Genomic DNA, 25695 nt, shown 5'->3' on the forward strand with positions numbered 1-25695 from the left:
TATTAGCATAGCATAATTTGATGCCCATAAATTCAATAATGCAGATAAAACAGAGTTAAGTATCCAAAACTATCAAAACTCACTCAAGAAGAAATAAATGAGCTCAATAGCACTATATCTATTAAATAAATAGAATTTTTAGTTTAAAACCTTTCAAAAATAAAATTCCAGGCCCAGATGGTTTAATGGGTGAATTCTACCTAACATTTAAGGAAGAAATAATACCAATTCTAGATAATCTCTTCCAGAAAAATAGAAAACCACCTCCCAAGTGATTTCATCAGCATTCCTCTAAAACCAAAAACTAGGCAAAGATATAAGAAAAGTGCAAACCAGTTTTCTCTCATTAAAATAGATGTTAAAATCCTCAAAAACATTGTAGCACATAGAACCCAGAAACACAAAAAGAAAAATTCATCAAGTAGATTTCATCCCAAGAATGCAAGGCTGGTTAATCATTTGAAAGCTGATCAGTGTAATTCACCATATTAAAGGACTCAAAAAGAAAAGTCATGTATATTATCAATAGATTCAGAAAAAAAATTCAACAAGATTTAATACCCATTCATGATAAAAACTCTCAGCAAATTAGGAAGGAATAGAAAAAACTTCCTTAACTTAATGATAATCTATTAGAGGCTTTCCAGGTTGCTCAGTGGTAAAGAATCTTTCTGCCAAGCAGGAGATGCAGGAGATGTGGGTTCAATCCCTGGGTCAGGAAGATCCCTTGGAAGAGCAAATGGCAACCCACTCCAGTATTTCTGCCTAAAAAGTCCCATGGAAAGAGGAGCCTGGTAGGCTGCAGTCTATAGTATCACGAAGAGTCAGACACGACAGGGCACACAGGTATTAAGAGACTTACAGCCAACATCTTACCCAACGATGAGAGACTGAATGTTTTCACCCTAAGATCAGGAGCAAGGCTGAAAGCTCCTCTCTCACCACTGAAACAGTGGAGGAATCTGGCAGATACAATTTTAACCCAAGTGATCAGGATTAACATCACCAGTGATAAGTCATACTGATGTCAAGTACCTCTGAAATGACAGGATGAGACAGGCATGTCTATGCCTCTATGACACTCTTTCTAAAAGTCTATAACTCCAATCTAACAATGAGAAAAACATCAAACACAAGTTGAAGGGCATTCTACAAAATACCTGACTAGTACTCTTTAAAACTATAGATCGCGAAAAGCAAGGAAAAGACTAAGAATATGTAACAGCCAAGAGAAGACTAAGGAGCTATGACTAAATGCAATATCATGGGCTGGATCCTGAAACAGGAAAAAAGGACATTAGTGAAAAAATTGGTGAAATTCAAACAATGTCTAGCACTTAGTAAACAGTATTGTACCAACATTAATTTCTCAGTTTTGACAAATATATGTAAAGATGTTAGTTTTAGGGAAAACTGGTAATAGGCATACAGTAATTATTTTTGTAACTTCTCTGGAAATCTAAAATAATTCCAAAATTTAAAAACCTTTTTTTAAAAAAGTAAAAGGGTAGAAAAAGATATACTGTGTAAACACTAACCAAAAGAAAGCTGGAAAGAGTATATTAATATCAGATAAAGTAGACTTAAAACAAGGAATATTTCTAGGGATAAAGACAAACATTACATAGCTATGAGAGACTACTTCAATGAAAAACATAACAACCTTAACAGTATATACACTAATTACAAAAATCAAAATACACGAACTACTGGTAAAAGTGATATATGTGAAAGAAGGAGTAGACAGATCTGTTAGAGACTTCAATATTCTACTTTTTTAGATAGTAGAACAAATAGAAAATATTCTTAGAGATATAGAAGATCTGAAAAATATCAACCAACTTGACCAACTGACATTGATAGACTATTACACCCAACAACAGGAGAATACATATTCATACACCTGAATAATTACCAAGACTGGCCCATGCTCTGGTCAAAAAACAAACCTCAGTATATTTAAAAGAAATGACATCAAAGTGCTGTCTGTGACCATTACAGAATTAGACTAGAAACAGGAAGATATCTGGAAAAATCCCACAAACAACTGGAAAACTATGCGAGATATGCATACATACCAACCACAGGTGTAAATCATCTCTCTCCATCCCCACTATCATCAGAGCTACATGGGGAGATGCCTTCTCCTCCACATTCCCATGCTGGACTTTTGCGAGTCCTTTTCCCCTTCAAGAATGTCCATTACGCAAGGAAATATAGTTCGTATGTTTATTACGAAAAGTTATTTCCAAGCAAATGCAGCTTGGAAGCTTGTTTCCAAGAGAATTTTCATGACTATTCTAAACTCATCAGACTCCTCAGCCTGATTTTTCACCTGAATATGTAAATATTTTTATGCTAGCCATATAACTTTCAATCTGCCCCAAACATATTCAAACCAAATCTACAGAACTCTTTAAAGAAAATATTGCTGTACTCCGACAGCTTTTGGTAAAAAAATAAAAATAAAAACAAAACAGTATTTTCAGATTCATTATAACACTACTACATCTACTCCTTAACGAAACATAGGCACTTTCCTGAATTATGAATATCTTCTTCAAAAATGACCTTTTAAAAAGAGCTCTGAAACTGTTCACCTATCCAAGGTGAAGATCCCTTAGATAGATGTCCATTAGCACCGCCTAGTGGAGCAAATAACCGAGGTTCAACATCTTTTCTTTATCTTCTTAGAACTGAAGACACCTGCTAAAGCAAGATGGACCCTTTTGCGGAAACTCAGAGAGACAGTGAAGGACAGGGAAGCCTAGCATGATGCAGTTCATGGGGTGGCAAAGAGCTGGACACGACCTAGCAATTGAACAACAACAACTCATCATATCACCTGGAGTAAAGAGGAAACAGTGCTTAAAGAACTTAAGTGACTTGAATGTGACTGCAGAGACACCAGGTCCCCTGATTCTGGCCCTTTTTCTACTACATGCTATAGCTACGTGGGAGGAAAAATATTAACCGCAACACTTACCTTATACCACAAACAAAATTGAAGTGGAAATGAATCATAAATCTAAAATCAAGAGCTAAAACCACAAAATTTCTGAAAGAAAGCATAGGAAAAAATTTAATGACCCAGATTTGGCAAAGATTTCCTAAATATAACACAAAAAACACTAACTATAATGAAAAAAAATCACTAAATTAGACCTCAACAAAATTAGACCATAGCAAAGCAAAGAAACTTTGCTCTCTAAAAGATAGGTACACTTAGAAAAATTAAAAAGGAAGCCACAGACTGGCAGAAAATATTTGCAAAGCACATACCCAACTAAAGGGAGTTCCTAAGTGGCACTGGTGGTAAAGAATCCACCTACCAATGCAGGAAACTAAGATACACAAGTTCGACCCCTGGGTCGGGAAGATCCCCTGGAGAAGGGCATGACAACCCACTCCAGTGTTCTGGCCTGGAGACTCTCATGGACAGAGGAGCCTGGTGGGCTATGGTCCATAGGGTCGCAAAGATTTGGACATGACTGAAGCAAATTGGCATGCACTCATATCCAACAAATAGGCAAAAGATTTAAATATACCTTTACCAAACAAGATATATGTGTCTGACTCACAAATACATGTAAAGATGCTCAATGTCCACTGATCATTTGGGAAATCCAAATTATAAATACAATGACTACCACTACTCTAGAGCACTGGTAATACCACCAGAATGCCTAAAACCAAAAAGAGACTGCTCATACCAAGTATCAGTAAGTATACATATTGAGCAGTCCAAACTCTCATACAATGCTGGTGGAAATGTAAAAGTGTACAATCACTTGGAAACAGTTCAGCAGTTTAAGAATACACTGTACCTACTATATACCCAGCCATTCCACTCTCCAGCTGTTCACCAGAGGAAAGAAAGCACATGGCCACCCAAAGATCCGTAAATGAATGTTTACAGCCACTTAGTCTGTAATACCCCCAAACTAGAAATGATCCAAATCTCCATCGACTGGTGAATGCATAAACAAAATGGACTATATCTTTAAAATGGAATTATCAATAATAAAAAGGAATGAACCATTGATACATGCAACATCATGAATGAACTTGAAAATTATGTTGAGTAAAAAGAAGCCAGATGAAAAAGTAGCTACTATATGATTGATTTCTATAAAATTCTATAAATTGAAAACATATCTGTAGTGTCAGAAGGCAGATCAGTGGTTGCCTGGAGCGGGGGAAAGAATGAGAAGGAAGGGAAAGAACATTACAAAGGAACACAAAACTACACAGAGGAGTGACGGCTGTGTTCATTATCTTAATGGTGATGATGCTTTTATGGGGGTAGATATATATGAAGTGAAAGTCACTCAGTCATGTTCAACTCTTTGCGACTCCATGGACTATACAGTCCATAGAATTCTCCAGGCCAGAATACTGCAGTGGGTAGCCTTTTCTTCAGAGGATCTTCCCAACCCAGGGACTGAACCCAGGTCTCCCGCATTGCAGGCAGATTCTTTACCAGCTGAGCCACAAGGGAAGCCCATATATATATATATATATATATATATATACACACACACATGTGTGTGTATATAAATGCATCAAACTGTATGGTTGAAGTATGTGCCAGTTATTTGACATCAATTATACCTCAAAAGAACTGAATGAAAAAATATATACTCATCCAATAACCAGCATTCCATTCTCAAGCATTAGCCAAGAGATAGGAAAACATATGCCTATGTTCTAGAACAGGAGAATTTGCCACTGAAGTATACTGACAAAAAGCAGATCATCTGTTGCCCAGGCTCAGGGTGGAGGATTAACTGCAAAGGGGCACCATCTGGGAGACAAGATTTTATAACTACATGAATTCTCTGGATAGGAATTTTCCTATACATCCAAAGTAAAGGATGTTCTGAACTGCCAGCAGTTTATTTAAAAGACCAAGAACAATTATTCTTTACTGAACAAGACTCTACACCAAGCATTCTGCCCTCCACATACATTCCCAAATCTTCTTAACAATCCTACAATGTAGGTTTTATTATTCCCAGTTTAGATTAGGAGGCTTGAGCCCAAATAAGAAACTTAGCCTAGGTTTCTCAATAGATAAATGAGCAAGTCTCGGCCTCGGAGAATAAATCTGGTATGTCTTAATATAAAGTATTTCTGACACTACATACTGCCTTCTCAATGCCCAACATACTTATTAACTAGAGATGACTTCTATTCTACTAAAATTTAAGAAAAGTGTGTTTGCTTCCTTATACAAGTATCAATACTTCCTTGAACACAAGTATTTGCTGGTACAATGCCACTCATTCCCCAGGAGATGCCTAATACAAAGCAAGTACTCAATAAATATTTTGTGTGTCTTAAGCTAAATTAATTTTTAAAAAAAAGCTAAGATTAGGGCATCTGGTCCTATCACTTCATGGCAAACAGGGGAAAACTGGAAGCAGTGAGAGATTTTATTTTCTTAGGCTCCAAAAATCACTGCAGATGGTGAGGGCAGCCATGAAATTAAAATTTCTATCCATACTCTGATGATATATCTTGTATTTTAATTTGAATTCCCAGTTTGCTGTTGTGCTGTCTCTTTGAATGAAATACAAATCTTTTGAGAGTGTCATGGGGAAAAAAAAGACACTTGTTCCCTGGAAGAAAAGCTATGACAAACCTAAACAGCACATTAAAAAGCAGAGACATCACTTTGCCGACAAAGTTTCGTATGGTCAAAGCTACGGTTTTTCCAAAGTCATGTACAGATGTGAGACGTGGACCATAAAGAAGGCTGAGCATTGAAGAATTGATGCTGTCAAACTGTGGCGCCAGAGAACATTCTTTAGAGTCCCTAGGATAGCCAGGAGATCAAACCAGTTAGTCCTAAAAGAAATCAACCCTGAATATCATTGGAAGGACTGATGTTGAAGCTGAAACCAATAATTTGGCCAACTGATGCGAAAAGCCAACTCATTGGAAAAGACCTTGATACTGGGAAAGACTGAAGGCAAAAGGAAAAGGAGAGGCAGAGGATGAGATGGCTAGAAAGGATCATCAACTCAACGGACATGAATTTGAGTAAACTCAGGGAGATGGTGGTAGACAGGGGAGCTTGGCGTGCTGCAGTTGTCCATGGGGTCACAAAGAGTTGGAAACAACTTAACTGAACAACAACAACAACCTAAATTCATAAAATTTATTCTAAAGTAATTGCTAGTTGCATTTTAAATCTTCTCCATTATTAGCATCTCTGATTTGGAGGGGAAATTACACTATAAGACACATCTGCATACAAGAATATAATAGATTTTGCTATTATTTCTGACATCATTACTACATACCAACATTATAAAGTCAAAAAGGTGGTGACTGTGAAGAACTAAGAATGAACACTTTCTCCCTGCCTCTCACACCTGGTGGCCAACAATGGCCAGCAAAAGATATTGCAAAAAGCAAAATATCTATGTTGAAAGAGGTATAAATTTAAAGATCACGGAAACACTCACGCGTGCATGCTCAGCTGCTTCAGTCGTGTCCGACTCTTTGTGATCCTATGGACTGTAGCCCGCCAGGCTTCTCCATCCACGGGATTCTCCAGGCAAGAATACTGGAGTGGGTTGCCATGCCCTCCCCCAGGGGATCTTACCGACCCAGGGATCGAACCTGGGCCTCCTGCATTGCACTCCTCATTACCATTGAGCCACTGGGGAAGCCCTTAATTCCCTTCATGTGACCCTAATTCTAAGAGTTATGATTTTTACCACTTAGTTGAGTCAATACTTTAAATAATAATGTAACTACTAAGAAACCACTATACAACAAGATTGGGAGTAAAGCAATAAAACCCCAAATTTTTACTGGGAACTAATTAGATAAGTTTGGGGACAAAATTCAGTCTCCTTGTGCCTCACTTAGCTACATCTCAAGTGTCAGTATGAACTAATTGTTCATGAAAATAAATATATACACACACAAACATATATATACATTTATAACATCCACACATCTATATGCCATAATATAGGTACATTGCAGTTACAGAACTTAACCTGCATTTTATTTGAATCTTCATACAAGCATTTGTTTTAGCATTACTTTATAGTATATTTTCTCATAGAAACCTATAGGTATTTTATTTATTTATATTTATTTTTTCATATTTATTTATATGGCTGTGATGGGTCTTACAGCACGTGGGATCTTTGGTCTTCATTGTGGCATCTGAACTCTTTAGTTGAGGCATGTGGGATTTAGCTCCCTGACCAGGGATTGAACCCAGGCCCCCTGCATTGGGAGCACAGAGGCTCAGCTACTGGGCCACCAGGGAAGTCCCACATGTAGGTATTTAAATAAAGGATCAAAAACAGCTATGTTAACAAGATGAAAACTGCTCAAATCTCTCACAATTGCATCCTGTTATTAAGCTCTAGGTCTTCCCAATGACATTATACGGGTCACCTTTACATTGATGAAAATAGTTTACTCTTTATTTTTAAGCTTTTCTTGCAGATCCCATGAAAGCATTCTGCTTTCCACTGATGTCACAGACAGCCTTCAGAAGCTCCAGTAAATAGGAAAAAAAGAAACAGATGCCTCCCATCGTTGTTCTCATAGCAAAAGATAAGCAAAAGGAGATGGGAAATAATCTCCAAACCCCTTAGATTCAGAGACCTAGTACTTTTCCAAAACAGGGAGTTCAGGGTTTGCCAAGCACTTAAGTAATGAGGCCTCAGCGATGATGCAAGACATACAGCTGGAATCCATTATGTACGCCTCTGAATATGTGAAACAGTAATCCTGCTTATCCTAGGATGCGAAAATGAAGATGCCTCCAATTTCCATGCACAAAGGCAAGAAATCTGTGCATCACTTTCACACTGGATAACTTGGATGATTTTTTAAAAATAGGACCCTTGGAATCATTAAAAAGCACAGCGACGAGAGGTGGCACCCTTGAAAGAAGACCTTCTAATAACCAAGAGTCTCCTAGCCAAGCCATCTAGCACAATTAAAAACTAAGTGTAAAAATTCATGGAAACTCTCTTACATGGAAAGAAAAAGTTGTATGACATAAGTAAATCAGATACAGAATAACAGATAATTATATGGGCTATTACATAGGTAGTTCATTATTGATATACTAGAAATTTCTGTACTACAAAGTTTGTCACTTTTGTTTCCTAAAAAACATAGGGTGAGACCACTCATGCACTGCTGGAAGCAGTATAAACTGTGCAAGCACTTGGGAAGATGGTTTAGCAGTATCTTCTAAGCGGGACATATGCATATGCTGTGACCAGGAGTTCTACGTCTGTGAACATAACTAAAAGAAATGCATGTGTAAAAAAAATAAAATAAAAAAAAAAGAAAGAAATGCATGTGTATATTCACCAAAAGACTTGTACAGAATGTCTGTAGCAGCATTATTCATAACAGCCAAAATCTGAAAACAAATTTCCACCAAGAGTATATATGGTATGTTCATATAATAGAATATCACACAGCCATGAGGATGAACAATCTATTCCTCCATGCAACAGTATGAACAAATCTCTTTTCTAAAAGGTTGAGTAAGAGTAGCTAAACAAAAAACTGTATATTCCATGGTTCTTACTATATTGAGCCCAAACTCAGGCAAACTAATCTATGCTATTAGATGTTAGGATAGTCGACACCCTTTGCAGGGAATGGGGGAAACTGGGAAGGGTACAAGACAGGCTTCTAGGCTAACACAACTAGACAACAGGTTACATCCTGTTTCTTAATCTGGATGCCGGCTATAGGGGTGTTTTTTAACTTGTGAAAGCATAACAAGCTGTGTATTTTATGATGTGAGCTCATTTCTGCATATCCTCCAAAAGTTTGTTTTAAAAAACAAACTATATGTTTATGACAGTACTTCTTTAACTGAGATTCTTAATCCATTATTTTCTGTTTTTTAGAACAGAGCGGTTAAAGAAGAATAGACCAGACCATAGACCAAACTCAATACAGAGACAAGAGAGGAATATTATGAGTATCCAAGGATAAAGCAAGGCCATCACAGCGCATGCTCTGAAAAGGGATCGTATATCTCTCAACAAGGTGTTAGAAGACTCTCAGCTAAGCAACACTCTCCACTTCCCTGGCAAAGGCAAGCTGAGAGCTTAGAGCTAATAGACAGCTCTGTGAAATACCCACACGCTTCTGTTCTAGCCAGGTGAGCTGTAACCAAGAGTCAGCTGTGTTTGTTCTCAGACCAGTTTATCCCAATTTATTTGATACTGAAATTACATAATTTAATTAAATATTACATAAACATATGAATGCAAAGAGTCGTTTCTATGACAACTAAATTGAAAGTTTTAGAAAAACTCAAAGATAAGTTGCCAAAGAAAACTGTTATTGAATTAGGAAGAACAAGACAACTTGCAAAAGATGAGCAAAAAAGATCATAAAAATCTAAAACAGGCTTTCAGACTGCTTCAAAAGCATCTTTAAATTCTCAACTTTAAAGAGACCTGACCTTGACACTGTAAATGTATTATGGAAGTATTTATGCAAGAAAAAGGATTATGAACTGTGTTAAGCACACCCTGACTCAAAAGGCAATGGATCTACAACAAAACTCTGGCAAACAAATGTATTTTTTACACTAAAATGAAATACTGAAAGTATGTATCAATTTTATGATTCCCCACATTAACCAACTCCAGGAATTACCAACTATTCATCTCAATTGTGAGGTATTAAAAGTTGTGATGTGTCTCTTATGTACAACAGTGGAGAAAACTGGGTAAGCAATCCTGGCTACTCAAGACCCACCTCCTCCACCCTCATCACACACACACACACACACACACACACTTTCTCTCTGTCTCTTTCACACACCCCATAAGCACCCCACCTCACCAAAACAGTACTAAATGGCAAAAGGCATCAAAAATGAAAAGAAATCAAGACAATAGTAAAGGCAAAAGAAGTGTGATGGTATAGAAGCTCTTGGAAATACGAGCATACAAAGGCAGTTTTCACACATTTCCCATTTGCCTAGCAAACGGGATAAGTACTTTTTAAAGATAAAACAACAAAAAGCAAGCCAGTAGCAAAGCTAATTACTGGAGTTCTTTCTTCCTCATGGTCTCATTGCTGCCTTGTGCTAGTCTTGAGTGCAAGAGTTCCCAGGATGTGATTAGCAACAGCCACAGTTTACAGGATTTTATTTTCAGATTTGGCAGAATTCTCAGTCTGTGCTTTCACTAGGGGGAGAACTTACTATTTTCTTAATTAAAAGGCGGGCAGTGGGGGGAAAAGGGGGGAGCGCAGAAGGGAAAAAGCTCCTAATTAAAGATGTACTTTATTTGACTATCCCTAAAAGGCAAAGTGCAAAATTTTTTAAAATTCACAGTGCAAAGTGACAGATGGTTTTAAAGTGACTGTAAAAGAAAGCAACATAAAAGTTAGTTTAGATACATTAACAAAGCACATTTAATGCATAATACAAATAGCAAATATTGCTTAAACAGGCTGATCTTGTCATCAGTTTAAAACAATTATAATATGTAAAGATTCTAGTAAATACTATTAGCAAAGGGGACTTCCTTGGTGGCTCAGTGGTAAAGAGGCAAACCCGCCAATGCAGAGGACACGGGTTCGATCCCTGGTCCAAGAAGATCCCACATGCTGTGGAGCAACTAAGCCTGTGTGCCACTACTGAGCCCACACTCTAGAGCCTGTAAGCCAGAGCCACTGAGCCTGCATGCTGTAACTACCGAAGCCTGTGAGCCTAGAGCCCGTGCTCTGCAACAAGAGGAGCCACTGCAGTGAGAAGCCCCTGCACCACAACAAGCAGTGGGTCCCATCAACTAGAGACAGCCCATGAGCAGCAACAAAGACCCAATGCAACCAAAACTAAATAATAATTAATTATTAAAAATACCATGTATCTAAAATACTATTAGCAAAGGAAGCTAATAGATTATCACAAACCTGTTGATATACTTTACTTGCCTGTTACTTTATCTGATTATTAGAAGGTAAAATTAATACTGCTATCCTCTTTTAAAAATCTGAAATGTACATTGAGCAGGTAAGTAGTAAGGAATTAGGAACATGGCACAGGAAACAGAAGGAAACTCATATTAACTGGGTTCCCATTTGGTGTCTGGGGCTCCAATTACCATTTTCCACTTAACAGATGAAAAAAACTAGGACTTAACAACCATAAATCACTTGCCCATGGTCACACGGGCAGTAAATGGTAGAATAGTATATACCCTAAATCTGAATCTATGGCCCACAAAACAAAAAAATCAAAAGTTGCTGAATTCACCAGGCATTTTTTGGTCATCTTAACATAAGTAAATCAGATCAGATCAGATAGTCACTCAGTCGTGTCCAACTCTTTGCAACCCCATGAATCGCAGCACGCCAGGCCTCCCTGTCCATCACCAACTCCCAGAGTTCACCCAGACTCACGTCCATCGAGTCAGTGATGCCATCCAGCCATCTCATCTTCTGTCGTCCCCTTCTCCTCTTGCCCCCAATCCCTCCCAGCATCAGAGTCTCTTCCAATGAGTCAACTCTTCGCATGAGGTGGCCAAAGTACTGGAGTTTCAGCTTTAGCATCATTCCTTCCAAAGAAATCCCAGGGCTGATCTCCTTCAGAATGGACTGGTTGGATCTCCTTGCAGTCCAAGGGACTCTCAAGAGTCTTCTGCAACACTACAGTTCAAAAGCATCATTTCTTCAGCGCTCAGCCTTCTTCACAGTCCAACTCTCACATCCATACATGACCACAGGAAAAACCATAGTCTTGACTAGATGAAACTTTGTTGGCAAAGTAATGTCTCTGCTTTTGAATATGCTATCTAGGTTGGTCATAACTTTCCTTCCAAGGAGTAAGCATCTTTTAATTTCATGGCTGCAGTCACCATCTGTAGTGATTTTGGAGCCCAGAAAAATAAAGTCTGACACTGTTTCCACTGTTTCCCCATGTATTTCCTATGAAGTGATGGGACCGGATGCATAAGTAAATAAATACACCTTATTCCATTAAGAGGTATATATTTATATCACAGCAAAGAATAAGAAAGAACCAAAACAGCAACAACAATAAAACACAGCTTGCCCTCCAAGAGCTTAGTCTATTGAAGAATATGTATGCACACTTTTACGTTAAGGAATACCAAGATATGCAGCCACTAACTGATACAGGAGCTCAGAGAAGCCTGAGATCCATGTGGTTTCAGCAGACAGGAAAGGTCTTATGGAAGATTCAAGACTACAGCTGGATCCTGGCAATGGAAGATGCTGGAGAGGTGTCAATAAAATGAAAGGTATTCCAGGGAAGGGGAAGAGCAGTGAAGGATGAACGTGATGTATCTGAGTAACAGTGAAAAGAGCAACAGGACTGCTTCAAGAAGGAAAGACTGAGTGGAAACAACTCACGTGTCCATCAACTGATGAATGAACAAACAAAACGTGATGTACCCCTATGGTGGAATACTGCCCAGCAATAAAAAGAAAAAAAGCACTGACACACGCTACAACAAGGAAAAACCTTGGGAAGAAAGTCAGAAAAGGCCACATACTGTATAATTTCATTTACATAAAATGCCCAGAAAAGACAAATCCATAGAGAAAGTAGACTTCTGGTTCCCAAAGGCTGGGAAGACCGGGCAAAAGTACCAACACAACAGGGAAGTGACTGTTAATAGGTAGAGGGTTTATCTTGCATATGATGAAAATGTTCTAAAATTGTGGTAAAGAACCCACAACTGTGTGAAAACACAAAACCATTCAACTAAAAATGGCATATGAACTACATCTCAATCAAGCTTTTAGAAAGAAAAGCTGAAGCCCTAATGGGACATCTCATTGCACAGCTAAGATGGAGTCACTTATGCCAAATTAAGGATCTGAAATTTATCTGGCAGGAAATTAGATATGTGAGTAAAGGTTTACCTAATGAAAACAGAGTATACAAACTTAGGACCCTTCTCTAACAAATCCATCCACCTGCTTTAAGTACACTTCTAAAACATATGCCAAACTCACAAAGGGAGAGAACTAGAAGATGTTGTGATATGATTTTGACTAAGCCACAAGCTGTGACTATTAGGAAAGCTGTTTTGCTTCACAGCTAAACGCCACAGACGGGTACAGCAGCATCCCATTTATGCAAAACCACAAAATCATCTGTGTCAAATCTTCAAATAGTGTAATGTTCTAAACTTAATTATGAAAACAACATTAATAATTGATCTGTCATATTTTAGGGTAAGATAATGAACAGTGTAATCTGGTTTTCATTGGACAGTAGTCCAATATAATGCCTTTTTAGACACTACATTCAGTTTAAATGCTATCAGAACCCCCACTAATATAAAGCATTTCCTACTGATATTTACACATTTGAATCTGAATTCTAAGGTAGCATAATCTCCAAAATAGATGTAATATACAAAAATAAGACAACTAAAAAAACAAATCTGACATTCAAAAGCAAGGAGGAAAATTCTGGGTAGAGAATATCTAAAACAGAGGAAAAGGTAATGTACTCAAAAATAAACCTGAAAATCATAGGAAAAAAAAGAACTCAGTATTAGATTTTATAGCATTGGGAAATACAAATAGGAGAAAAAGGAATACATTACATTTAAAATAGAAGGCTCAATACGTGAGACAAGAGGCTTTAACAGCTTTAACAGAGGCAAAGTTTGGAACACGTCCATAAGACAATCCCACACCCTTCCCCTGAATCCCAGGGAAGAAAGAACCTTTCAGGCAGGCCTCGTGTTCTCTCTTCAGAAGCTGTCCTAAAGGTGAAACCCCACTTTCCCCTAGGAGGGGGTGAGATGGCAGGAATACAAAAAAAGAACTTGGCTGGAGGACCCATGCACAACCAAACTAGTGTTTGCCTTTGGAGTCACCTTGCAAACCTCCTTCAAGGTAGATGAACCACAAGAAACTAAAGGAGGTATCAGATTTCTTTCCAAACTCTCTTGCCTAAGAAGGAGAGGCCCCATCTGTCTCTGTAAGGGCTTTGTAAGTTCTAGAATTGGGTGAAACTCACGTCCTGTGTCCGAGAACCACTGACAATTTAGACGACCTGGTTCGCTAACAATAAAAGCAAAACAGAAAATAAGCTATCCTCAAAAAGAAGCCTTGTCACAGATACCTAGAATGAGGTATCCGCTGTCGCAAGTAAGTAGAGCAAGACTCTCTATTTCCTAATTGTAAGCCAGCGTTTATCTGGAGAGGATTCAGTAGGAGTAAGTAGGCAGTGACTTCACATCATCAACTGCTGTATGCTAAAAGAAGCTTACCCAATTTTCACCAGTTGTCTGCCTACTCCAAACAAGAGAATTGTGGGAAAAGGCAGATGCTTACAACTTCTGTTCACAATATTGGATATGTTCATCATTAAGGAATAAAGTACTTCAAATATTATACAATTATCAATGACTCTATGAAACATCAAAAACACATACTGCTAATTCATACATAAATAAAATCATTTTATTTTGCAATAAATAGGTAGATAACACCAGAAACTAATGCAACACTGTAAATCAACTACACTCCAATAAGTGGCTTCCCAGGTGGCGCTAGTGGTAAAGAACCTGCCTGCCAATGCAGATGTTGGTTTGATCCCTGGGTCAGGAAGATCCTCTGGAGGAGGGCACGGCATAGTATTCTGGGGTGAAGAATCAGAGAATCAGACAGAGGAGCCTGGCGGGCTACAGGGTCGCAAAGAGTTGGACACGACTGAAGCAAAAGCAGCAGCAGCATACTCCAATACAAAAATGTTTTTAAATAATAAAATAAATAGAAATGATGAGAGCAGGCTACTATAAATCACCAAAAGAGGAACGGAAACAACATCGACATAAAGCCTAAGATCCGGTAACATTTTAAAGTAACAGAATTATTGAAGAGAATGGTCTAAATTATAAGCATGCTAAAATTCTGACTTAAATAAGAACAGAAGCCAAGATGTCAGAATAAGAAAATGGAAGTCAAGGAGAGGGTTGCTTTTTTTTTTAAAGGGGGAAAAAAAAAAAAAAAACATTCAAAGAATACCATGGGACTAGAAACATGATCTATAAAACAAGAAAAGAACAAGAAACTTGCCAGCACCTGAAACTGGCAAAGCAGACCTGAGCTAAGGAAACAAGGATAGCAAATATTCCAAGGAGGTCAATAGTACCAGTTTTCAAAATCTGATTCCAGAAAACAAAAGCGAAAACTAAGTTGCCAAAAGGGGAAAAAGAAATGTGCAAGAAAAATGTTAAAACAATGTACACAAAATACCTTAGGAAAATTTCTATTTCTGAAGTATTTTTATATATTCATTAAATGCTCACATTAGCTTTTAAACTTAAATCCACAGCACAATTTTTAAAATAGCTGAAAGAAATCTTATAAATATTTGTCATAACCATTTGGCGTAAGCAATTCTGTAGAGCTTATGAGATGAACCTTAAGTGAGAGTAGACTCAAATTTTAAAATCTCTTAGGCAAAATTATAAAGCGCACATAGCAAAAGCAATATAAACAGGTTATCCTGAGGAAAAAAACTGAACTACCATATTGGCAGATTTTTTTTTCTGTAAATACCATATAAAGTTCAAACTCTACAATTAACTTAAAATTAATCACTGGATATTCTTAACTGTCATCTAAATTTACCAGCTCTTATGTGAACACAACCAAAGCTGCAAGATTTTTTTTTTTTTTAAGATTTAACTCAAACCATGAGTTGTTCTGTTCCTCCTTCAAGCAATATTCTATAAGCTAGGTACCTTAGTTGATTTCAGTTCTGAAATTCATAGGTCCACATCTAAATCTAATTTATGACATAATTAAGTGCTGTGCATGCAAAGCACTCTGTTCAAGTGGTTAAGTAAATCTGAACATAACAGTAACATGACATTTCAGAAATCATTTGTGGATGCTGCCACAGGAAAAGAGAAGGAATTATCACAAAAAGACTTTACGAAATACCTGAGCAGATAAACAGCCCTTTCAATATCACTGAGGTCTTCATCAACTGTCAATCTTTCTATTTCTTCTGGTGTCTGTCAAGTGTAAAATACAAATTATGCACACAAACATCAGCTCAAGTCTTGCCTCCAGGGACCCTATATGAGTACAGACTAATGAAAAAGTTTCGCAATTAAGCATTATCCTCAAAAACGAATTAAGGGGTCTGCCACCCTCAAATCAGATATCTCTAATGGTCGGGTTTAGGTGGTGGAGTTTGGGGGGCTCTGGGGCTTTTTTTTTTCTTTTGTTTACTCTTCTAGCTTCTAGACTGAAGCCTGAGAAACACTCTGTGGCTTCAGAACCTTGCTGAAATCAATTGTGTGTGCATATGTAAAATATGTACGTAGTTTTCATCTCGAATATCTAAGAGTGTTTTGCCAACATTTCCATCCCAGGAAATGCTTAAAAGGGGTCGGGGGTGGGGGTAGGGATGAAGACTGCAGCCAGCGGAGGGAGAATGAGAAAGACGAAATCTGGATTGGGGGAGGGAAGGGAATAAACTCTGGGGCTGGAAGGAAATCAAAGATATTGCGGCAGGTGGGAGTGAAAAGAGCTAAAGGAGCAATTGCGGGGGGCGGCGGTCGGTCAACCAGGTTTGGCAGCAGTAAGGGTTGGAGCCTGGGAAGCAAGATGACTCTGCGGGGTGGGGGAGCTAGTGGCAGGTTGTGGGGGGGGGGTGCCTAGTGAAGGCTGACTCTCCTAAGGGGATTGGGGAGCAGGGTCCCTGCTAAGAGTCTTGGAGGGGCTGGAAGGAAGGGACACGTGGTGACTCAAGATCGGGACAAAGGGTCGAGAGGGCTTTAAAGACCGAGAGCAGGACGACTCCAAGATGGGTATTGGTGGGTTGGGAGGTGAAGTGGGGGCCCTGGGCTTGCTCGGATGAGGACGGAGGTGGGGGGGCGGGGGACGGAATGGGATCTGAGGTATCTCTGGAAAAGGTAGCGGGGAGAGTCGGGGCCGTGTTAACTGAAGACTGAGACTAGGTCCACAACCCCGGGCAGCAGCAGCAGCACCAGGGAGCCGAAGCGGGGGGAGGGGGAGCCCCAAGGAGAGGACGCGGGAGGCAGCGGGCTGCGGCTGCGAGGGGCAGCTCCCGCAGGGCCCAGGGGGAGGGGGCCGCAACGGAGGGGCCCCGGGCCGTGAGAGAGGGACGGCGCGGGAGAGGACGCCGGGCTGGCCCGAGTCCAAGGGGCTCGGCGGGCCGTTCCTGAGGTGGCCGGGTTGGGGAAAGGGCCCGGAGCGGGCCGGGCCGGAACGGGCAACTGGAAAAGCCAGAGCGTCTGAGGGGTCGCGGGCTGGCCCCGGGCGCCCGTACCTCAGGGCTGGGGGTCCAGGCTGGGAGAAGCCGAGCCACGTCGAAGAAGGGGGCCCGCGAGGGGTCGGGTTAGGGTAACACGGCCCTCGGGGACTGAGGGGGGCGGGGGCGGGCAGCAGGACTCTGAGAGGGTCCCGGGCCGCCTCGTGAAGCGAACGGGCGGGGGTCGGGACAGGGGCCAGCCGCCGGGCGCCCTACGGGCAGTTCCTCCTCCCCGGGGCGCACCTTGAGGCTCCGGCGGACCGGCCTCTCGATGATGGTGAGCTCCTGCAGGTCCTCCATGTAGCCGAACAGGCTGTTCTGACTGAAATCCATCGCGGCGGCGGCGGCGGCGGGCGACGGCGTATGCATGGACCGCCGGGCCCCCTCGCCGCCCGGGCCGGAGCGGTCCCGGGATGCCGGACGCTCACAGCCCCGCGGCCGCCCACCAGCAACACTTTCTCCCGCTCTCCGCCGCCGGAGCCGGGCTGGAGGCTAGCGGGCGGCGGGAGAAGGAGCGCGGCCGCCGAGGGGGCGGGGCGGCCAAGGCGAGGGGGCGGGGCGAAGCGCGCGGGCGTGCTGTGGGGGCGGGGCCGTGCCGGGGTAGGTGCCCGCCTCGGCCCCACCCCCTCCCGGGCGCCCGCTGCCGGCGGGCGGGACGCAACTGCCGCGCCGCGTCCCCTCGCCGCCCTCCTCGCCCCTTCGCCCCGCCCCGTCAGAGTGCGCGCCTAGCAGTAGCGCATGCGCAGAGCCTCCTACCTACTGCAGCTGGTGGAGGCGGTTTGGGGTCGGTAGACTCCGGGCGAAGATGAGCCGATAAGCGAGGGAAACAAAGGGGAAGGTGGGTTGGGATCTTGGTTAACTTGCCGTAATTGTGGTGCGGTTATTCGTGGGACAGCCCACCCCAGCGCACGAGCTGGGTAACTCTGCTCTGTCCTTGAGGGAGAGGTGTGTACCCAAAATAAGCAAATAGAACTTGGGGTGTGCTAGGTTGTGGGGGACGGGTGATCTGGAAATACAGTCCGGGAGGGGTTAACGTAGGGAGGGCAGCCGTCAGAAAAAGGACTCCCGAAGACACTTAAAACTGAATTTAAAACAGGATTTTTTCAAGAGAAATAAGAGTAAGCGGGTTTCGGGTTGAAGCCTGGGCGTCTATATGGTTGTAGGAAGTGCAGAGTAGAGCTTGGAGTGCAGGGAAACGGGTGCTTGACAAGGTAGAGAGGTAGATCCTTAATGGAGAAGAGCCCAGGTCTGGGCAGCAACGTTGAGTTGCTTGCATTTGGATTCTGTTACGAGTAGGAAGCGATGGAAGAAGTTGGGGCAATTTTGGGGGACCTCAGAGACAAGAGTTTTGTTGATCATACTCTTCAGCGCCCGAGAGTCAGCAGGACCTATCTCTTATTATTTCCCACTCATTCCCTCTCCACGGTCCTGTTTCACTACCCGCCTCCTGTATGCATTCTCTCTCGTTTGATGTGTCCAAGTACATGTATGTATCCTCGAAAGACAGTGCTTTTGGTTTAAGTACCTATTTCTAATATACATGAATGCTGTTGTGATAGGAACTCATTCTGTACGTTTTTCCCTCAACAAAATGTCTAAGCTATCGATGGGGCATATCATATCAGGAGTTCCTTAACTGTCCTTTAAAAATATTTGAATTGGGGGTCTAGCACATGTTACTTATCAGTTCAGTAAGCAGTTAGGTTGCCAGAAGTACCTTGTTATCACAGAAATGCTGGAGTGGGTATTACATGTGTCTCTTATGGACCTTGAGAGGGAAAAAATGGAGCTGCTTGCTCATAGGATCTACACTGCTTGGTTTCAGTCTGCCCTGGTACTCTTTAGGATGGCTTTGCACTCCACCAATGAAGACAGGAAGGTTCTTGTCTCTCCACTTTGTACATTAACTTTTGGTATTACGTCCCAATTTATATTAATCTGGCATTGGTAAGGGTTTCCCTGGTGGCTCAGATGGCAAAGAATCTGCCTGCAATGCAGGAAGCCCAGGCGCTCCATCCTTGGGTCGGAAAGATCCCCTGGAGAAGAAAATGGCAACCCATTCCAGTATTTTTGCCTGGAGAATTCTCTGGACAGAGGCTGTAGCCTCTGTAGTCCATGGGGTTGCAAAGAGTCCTACAGAGTAGTACCATATTTTAATTTTCTTGATTTGTTGTTTAGTCGCCAAGTGGTGTTGGACTCTTTTGAGACACCATGGACTATAGCCCGTCAAGCTCCTCTGTCCATGGGATTTCCCAGGTAAGAATACTGGAATGGGTTGCCATTTCCTTCTCCAAGAGATCTTCGGGACCTGGGGATCAAACCCACATCTCCTACTTGGCAGGCGGATTCTTTACCACTGAGCCACTAGGGAAGCCCAGTTTTCACAATTAGTGATAACTATTTTTGCATATATTTAAGAGTTATAGAGATGTTTTTCCTTCCGTGAACTACCTTCTTACATTTTTTGCCTATTTTTCTGCTAGATTTCCTATTGTTTTTCTGAATGAATTTTTGAAGTTTCTTCAGTTCAGTTCAGTTGCTCAGTCGTATCCAACTCTTTGCAACCCCATGGCAGCACACCAGGCTTCCCTGTCTATCACCAACTCCCAGAGCTTGCTAAAACTCATGTCCATCGAGTTGGTGATGCCACCCAACCATCTCATCCACTGTCATCCCCTTCTCCTCCTGCCTTAAATTTTTCCCAACATCAGGGTCTTTTCCAAGGAGTCAGTGCTTCGCTTCAGGTGGCCAAAGTATTGGTGCTTCAGCTTTAGCATCAGTCCTTCCAATGAATATTCAGGACTGATTTCCTTTAGGATTGACAAGTTTGATCTGCTTGAAGTCCAAGGGACTCACAAGAGTCTTCAACACCACAGTTCAAAAGCATCAATTCTTTGGTGCTTAGCTTTCTTTATAGTCCAACTCTCACATCCATACATGACTACTGGAAAAACCATAGCTTTGACTAGACAGACCTTTGTTGTCAAAGTAATGTCTCTGCTTTTTAATATGCTGTCTAGGTTGGTCATAGCCTTTCTTCCAAGGAGCAAGTGTCTTAATTTCATGGCTGCAGTCACCATCTGCAGTGATTTGGGAACCCAAGAAAATAAAATCTATCACTGCTTCCGTTGTTTCCCCATCTATTTGCCATGAAATGATGGGACCAGATAGCATGATCTTAGATTTCTGAATGTTGAGTTTTAAGCCAGCTTTTTCACTCTCTTCTTTCACTTTAATCAAGAGGCTCTTCATTTCCTGCCATAAGGGTGGTGTCATCTGCCTATTTGAGGTTATTGATATTTCTCCCGGCAATCTTGATTCCAGCTTGTGCTTCATCCACCTAGGCATTTCACGTGATGTACTGTGCATATAAGTTAAATAAGCAGGGTGACAATATACAGCCTTGACGTACTCCTTTCCCAATTTGGAACCAGTCCATTGTTCCATCCCGGGTTCTAACTGTTGCTTCCTGACCTGCATACAGGTTTCTCAGGAGGCAGGTAAGTTTCTTATATATTACGAATATTAACCCCTTGTCAGCCTTGGACATTACCAGTATCTCCCAGTCTTTCTTGCATCCTTTTAGCTTGGTATTTGCTCCCTTACAGTGTAGGGGAAGTGCCTATTTTGATGTACTCAGATGCATGCCATTTCAGCTTTGTGAAAACCTTTTTGGGATCTTGTTTGAGGATCTTCTCCTACTCGTGGTTGCAAAATATTCTCCTACATTTTCCCCTCTTTTGCTTCACATTTGTACATAACACATGTCTTAATTCATCTGGAGTTCACCTCCTGTGTACTGCAAATAGGAATTCAGTATTACTTTGTGCACATGCTAAGCCAGTTTTCCCAGCAGTTCCCACCAAACAAGCTATCTTTTCCCTACCAAGACGTGATGGCATCTGTGATGTAAGCCAAGTCCCCTTAGACATCTGTCTCTGTCTCTAGTCTCTCTTTGCTCTTCTATTGACGCAGCTCAGCTCTTATACCAATGCTGCACTGATTTTATTGCTGTGACTTTGTTATTAATATATATCCTAATATCCAATAGAGTGAATCCTCCCACTCTTTGCCCTTGTTTTTTTTTTTTTTTTTAGATATTGCCTTGAAGGTCAAAGCAAAAACCGGTCAGGAGTTACCTCAAAGCTGCAAGTCAGGTATCCTGATCCCTACTCCACTAGGGAGAATTCAAGGGAAAATGAAAAGGGGTGGATCTTGATGGAATCAGGATGGAGAAAAAGCAAAGACACGATGAAGGTGGTTTTCCTTAGCTAATATCTTGAAGCCTCCATCTTCTATGAGTTTTCTGAAATTCTCCTTTTCCTCTTGATTTGTAGCTGCTATTAAACAATGCTTGTAAGCTTTACCCTGTTTCAGTTAAGAAGTTTTATGTTATCTCCTATTTGAATTTTGTAACAGCATCCTCTGAGACTTGCTGCTGCTGCTGCTAAGGCACTTCAGTCATGTCCGACTGTGTGCGACCCCATAGACGGCAGCCCACCAGGCTCCCCCGTCCCTGAAATTCTCCAGGCAAGAACACTGGAGTGGGTTGCCATTGCCTTCTCCAGTGCATGAAAGTGAAAAGTGAAAGTGAAGTCGCTCAGTCGTGTCTGACTCTTAGCGACCCCATGGACTGCAGCCTACCAGGCACCTCCATCCATAGGATTTTCCAGGTCAGAGTACCGGAGCAGGTTGCCATTGCCTTCTCCTCTGAGACTTGAGGCCATTCTTTTTTTTTTTTTTAATCTGTATTGATATTTTACAATTTTATTTTTTTTAATTTATTTTATTTTATTTTTTAACTTTACAATATTGTATTGGTTTTGCCATACATCAACATGAATCCGCCACAGGTATACACGTGTTCCCCATCCTAAACTCTCCTCTCTCCTCCCTCCCCGTACCATCCCTCTGGGTCATCCCAGTGCACCAGACCCAAGCATCCAGTGTCATGCATCGAACCTGGACTGGCGACTCGTTGCCATTCTTAATGAACAATTGAATACACCGACACAGCTTTCATGGACAGGAGGTTGGTGAAGTGAAAATATTCAGGCTGAAGAGTTGTGCCTGCTGTAGTTACCACCGTGTGGTGGAAATAGCCCACCTTGCCAGGAAACCTGAGTCCCAGTCCCGAATCTGTCAGTGACATGCAGTGGAATGACTCTTGGAACCGTCTTTTCCTTATCTGACCTGCTTTGTTACAGCTTGTCTCAGTGTTTCCTCAGAGTAGCCGTGAGAGGTACAGAAGAGATGCACTACTTTTCCAATTTTATAAAGAAACTGAGGCTCAGAGAAGTTCTGTGACTTAGGATTGAGCAGCTAAGGGGAGCTAGGTTTACTTATTAGTTCTGTCCCTTGAACAACACCATGGTGGTTGGGTGCATGGATTTTGGATCCCAGCTGCCTGAGTTCGAGTCCTGGCTCTGCCACTTCCAGCTGTGGGCAAGGTACTTAATCACTTTGTCCCTCACTTTACTCATCTGTAAGACAGAAATAATGAAACTGAAAGTTGCTCAGTCGTATCCGACTCTTTGAGACCCCATGGACTCTACAGTCCATGGAATTCTCCAGGCTAGAATACTGGAGTGGGTAGCCTTTCCCTTCTCCAGGGGATCTTCCCAACCCAGGGATTGAACCTAGCTCTCCTACATTGCAGGTGGATTCTTTACCAGCTGAGCCACCAGGGAAGCCAAAGACAGAAATAATAGTACTGGCCCTTAGCACAAAGTCATGTGCGAATTAAATGAGGTAATATGCATACAGTCCTTAGAGAAATTCCTGGCATGCAGCAAGCATTCAGCATCTGCTATTATTATTGTTTTTACCACCAGATCAGTGTTCCTCTGTTCCCAAGTTCAGAAAAGATTAAATACATTGTGCTGAATCAATTATTGTGGGAGGCAGAATGAAGCTGTCCCAAAGATGTCCATGTCCTAATCCTCTAATGTGTGACTGTGTTACCTTACACAACAAAAGGGACTTTAAATATGTGACCATTGTTGTTGTTTAGCTGCTAAATCGTGCACAACTCTGCGACCCCATGGACTGTAGCCAGCCAGGCTCCTCCATGAGATTTCCCAGGCAAGAATACTGGAGTGGGTTGCCATTTCCTTCTCCAGGGTATCTTCCTGACCCAGGGATCGAAGCCATGTTTCCTGCTTGGCAGGCAGATTCTTTTTTTTTTTACTACTGACCCACCTGGAAAACCCAAAAAATGTCACTAGTTTAAAGATTTTGAGGTGATCCAGGTAGGCCCAGTGTAATCATAAAGAGTGCTTACAAGTGAAAGAGAGAGGCAGGAGGGTCAGTGTCAGAGTGATGGGAGGCAAGAGAAACTTGACTGGCCGTTGCTTTGAAGGTGGAAGAGAGCACAAGTGGATAGCTGGGAAAAAACAAAAACAAGCTTCTAGATTCTCCAGGTGGAAATGCCATGCAGCCCCCACAGACACCTTGAATTTAACCCAGTGAAACCCAGTTCTAATCTCCAGAACTGTGAGATAATAAATTTGTGTTTTTCAAGCTACTAGATTGGTGGTAATTTGTTACAGCAGCAGTAGGAAACTAATGTAATTATAATATGATAATGAGAAAACTATTTAGATTTCTAATTGAGACCATAGGCAAAATCATTTTCAGGTGAGTAAAAAACCAAGGACAAATCTTTCAAACTTTTGGAAGAAAATATAGAAGAATAGTTTTATGACATCAGGGAGAGTTTTCTTATACAAAAAAAAAAAAAACACACAATATAAAAGATTGATAAAGGTAGCTACTTTGAAATTTAGAACTCGTTTCATCATAATGCACAAGAAAACCTGCAGACCAGGAAAGCATATTTACAATAAAATAGCCATGGAAAAATTGCTGTCTAGAATTAAGAACTCCAAAAAAGTCAGTAAGAAGACAGCTAAGTGGAAACACCGGCAAAATATACAAGCAACCGTTTTGCAAAAGAAAACTCACTAATAAACCTATGGAAAGAAGCCCAGCCTCATTAGTAATCAGGGGAAGGTAAATGTAGACACCCACCGAACAGGCACAAATTTTAAAGTCTGATGGCATCAGGTGTCTGAAGGATGTAGAACGGAGGGCACTCTTGCACACTGTTGGTGGAAATGAAACTTGTGGTAAGCACTTTGGAAGCCACAGCATTGACTTATAAAGTGGAATTTACTTCTTCAAGGTATGTACTGTGTACCCTAGAGGAATTCTTTGCACACTTGCACAGAGCCATGTACAAGAAAGTTCACAGCAGTACAAATTGCAATTGCAAAAACCTGGTAACAGTTCACATACCCATTAACAAGAGGATAAATTAATGGTATTACACTCAATCAGTGGAAAACTGTGATGATAAAAATGAACCCCAACTATGTAATTCTACAAAAATAAACCTCACCAAGGTGGTGAACAACATGTAAATTGCCAAAGACTACATACAGTGTTATACTACTTATATAACATTCAAAAGCAATACTATATGTAATAACTGCACGCATGATAAGTCGCTTAAGTCGTGTCTGACTCTCTGTGATCTGACGAACTATAGCCATCCAGGCTCTTCTATCCACAGTTTTCTCCAGGCAGGAATACTGGAGTGGGTTGCCATGCCCTCCTCTAGGGGATCTTCCTGACTTTGGAGTCGAACTCGCGTCTCATTTCTCCTGCATTGGCAAGTGGGTTCTTTACCATTAGCACCATGGGAAACCCCATGTGGTTAAAATGTTGATAAGGAAAAGAAGATGATGGATAAAAAAACGGAGCCTTTTGTTAATCTCTGGGACTGAGATGTGATCGGGGAGGAGCACATAGATGTTAGTGATGTGTTTGTTTTCTGTTTCAATTTTTCAGCCACGCCAAAATCAGCATGTGGGATCTTAGTTCCCAGACCAGGGATGGAGCTCACCCTGCAGTGGAAGTGCAGTCTTAACCACTAAACCCCCAGGGAAGTCCAAAGTGATGTGTTATTTTTTAAACTGGGTAGTGATATGTGAGTGTTTTATTGTTAGGCTTGAAATATACATACGTACTCCATATCATGTTTTATGCATGAAGTATTTTAGAAATTTTTAGATCTGGGAGGTGATGTGGTTTCCAGTCATAGTGTAGCCACTGCATTCATCCAACCATTCATTCAAAAAATATTTCAAGATTCTACTTTCTATGTTATATTAAGCATTAATCATAGTTATATTATAGGCACTGTTCTAGGCCTAGGGATTCATAGTAAGCTAGGTACAGGTCCTACCATTAAGGAGTACATACCCTAGGGATAGCAATAGAAATTGATCCAATAATTGATACAATTAAATAGATAACTACAAACTATAATAATTGCTATGGAAAAAATGCAGGGAGCAGACTGATGGAGGAGGATCACCTCAACTATTTTT

At 41.2% G+C, this 25695-nt stretch overlaps 1 protein-coding gene and 1 long non-coding RNA gene across 4 annotated transcripts in view; one reads left to right on the forward strand and one right to left on the reverse strand.

The window, feature by feature from the left end:
* The window catches only part of PPP4R4 (protein phosphatase 4 regulatory subunit 4), a 103955-nt gene extending 86081 nt beyond the window's left edge, over positions 1-17874 (reverse strand). For 2 of the 3 annotated variants that reach the window (XM_086363107.1, XM_086363106.1), the window contains exons 1-2: positions 17543-17861; positions 15961-16034 (exon numbers count right to left, since the gene is read on the reverse strand). In XM_086363107.1, coding sequence (XP_086219233.1) covers positions 15961-16034; positions 17543-17668 — 200 coding nt within the window. In that variant the 5' untranslated portion in view covers positions 17669-17861. Of the gene's footprint in view, positions 1-15960; positions 16035-17542 lie in introns of all 3 variants that reach the window. The other variant, XM_086363108.1, reaches the window with a different exon arrangement.
* Positions 17875-17985: 111 nt separating this feature from the next.
* On the forward strand, positions 17986-21665 carry LOC147349082 (uncharacterized). Its single transcript, XR_015149444.1, has 3 exons — positions 17986-18137; positions 19478-19555; positions 21397-21665. It is a non-coding gene; the product is annotated as an uncharacterized LOC147349082 (long non-coding RNA).
* The last annotated feature ends 4030 nt before the right edge of the window (positions 21666-25695 follow it).

This window comes from Bos grunniens, chromosome 21 (assembly GCF_055505025.1).
Source record: "Bos grunniens cultivar Pamir isolate PY7600 chromosome 21, Bosgru_T2T1.0, whole genome shotgun sequence".
NCBI classification, from domain to species: domain Eukaryota; kingdom Metazoa; phylum Chordata; class Mammalia; order Artiodactyla; family Bovidae; genus Bos; species Bos grunniens.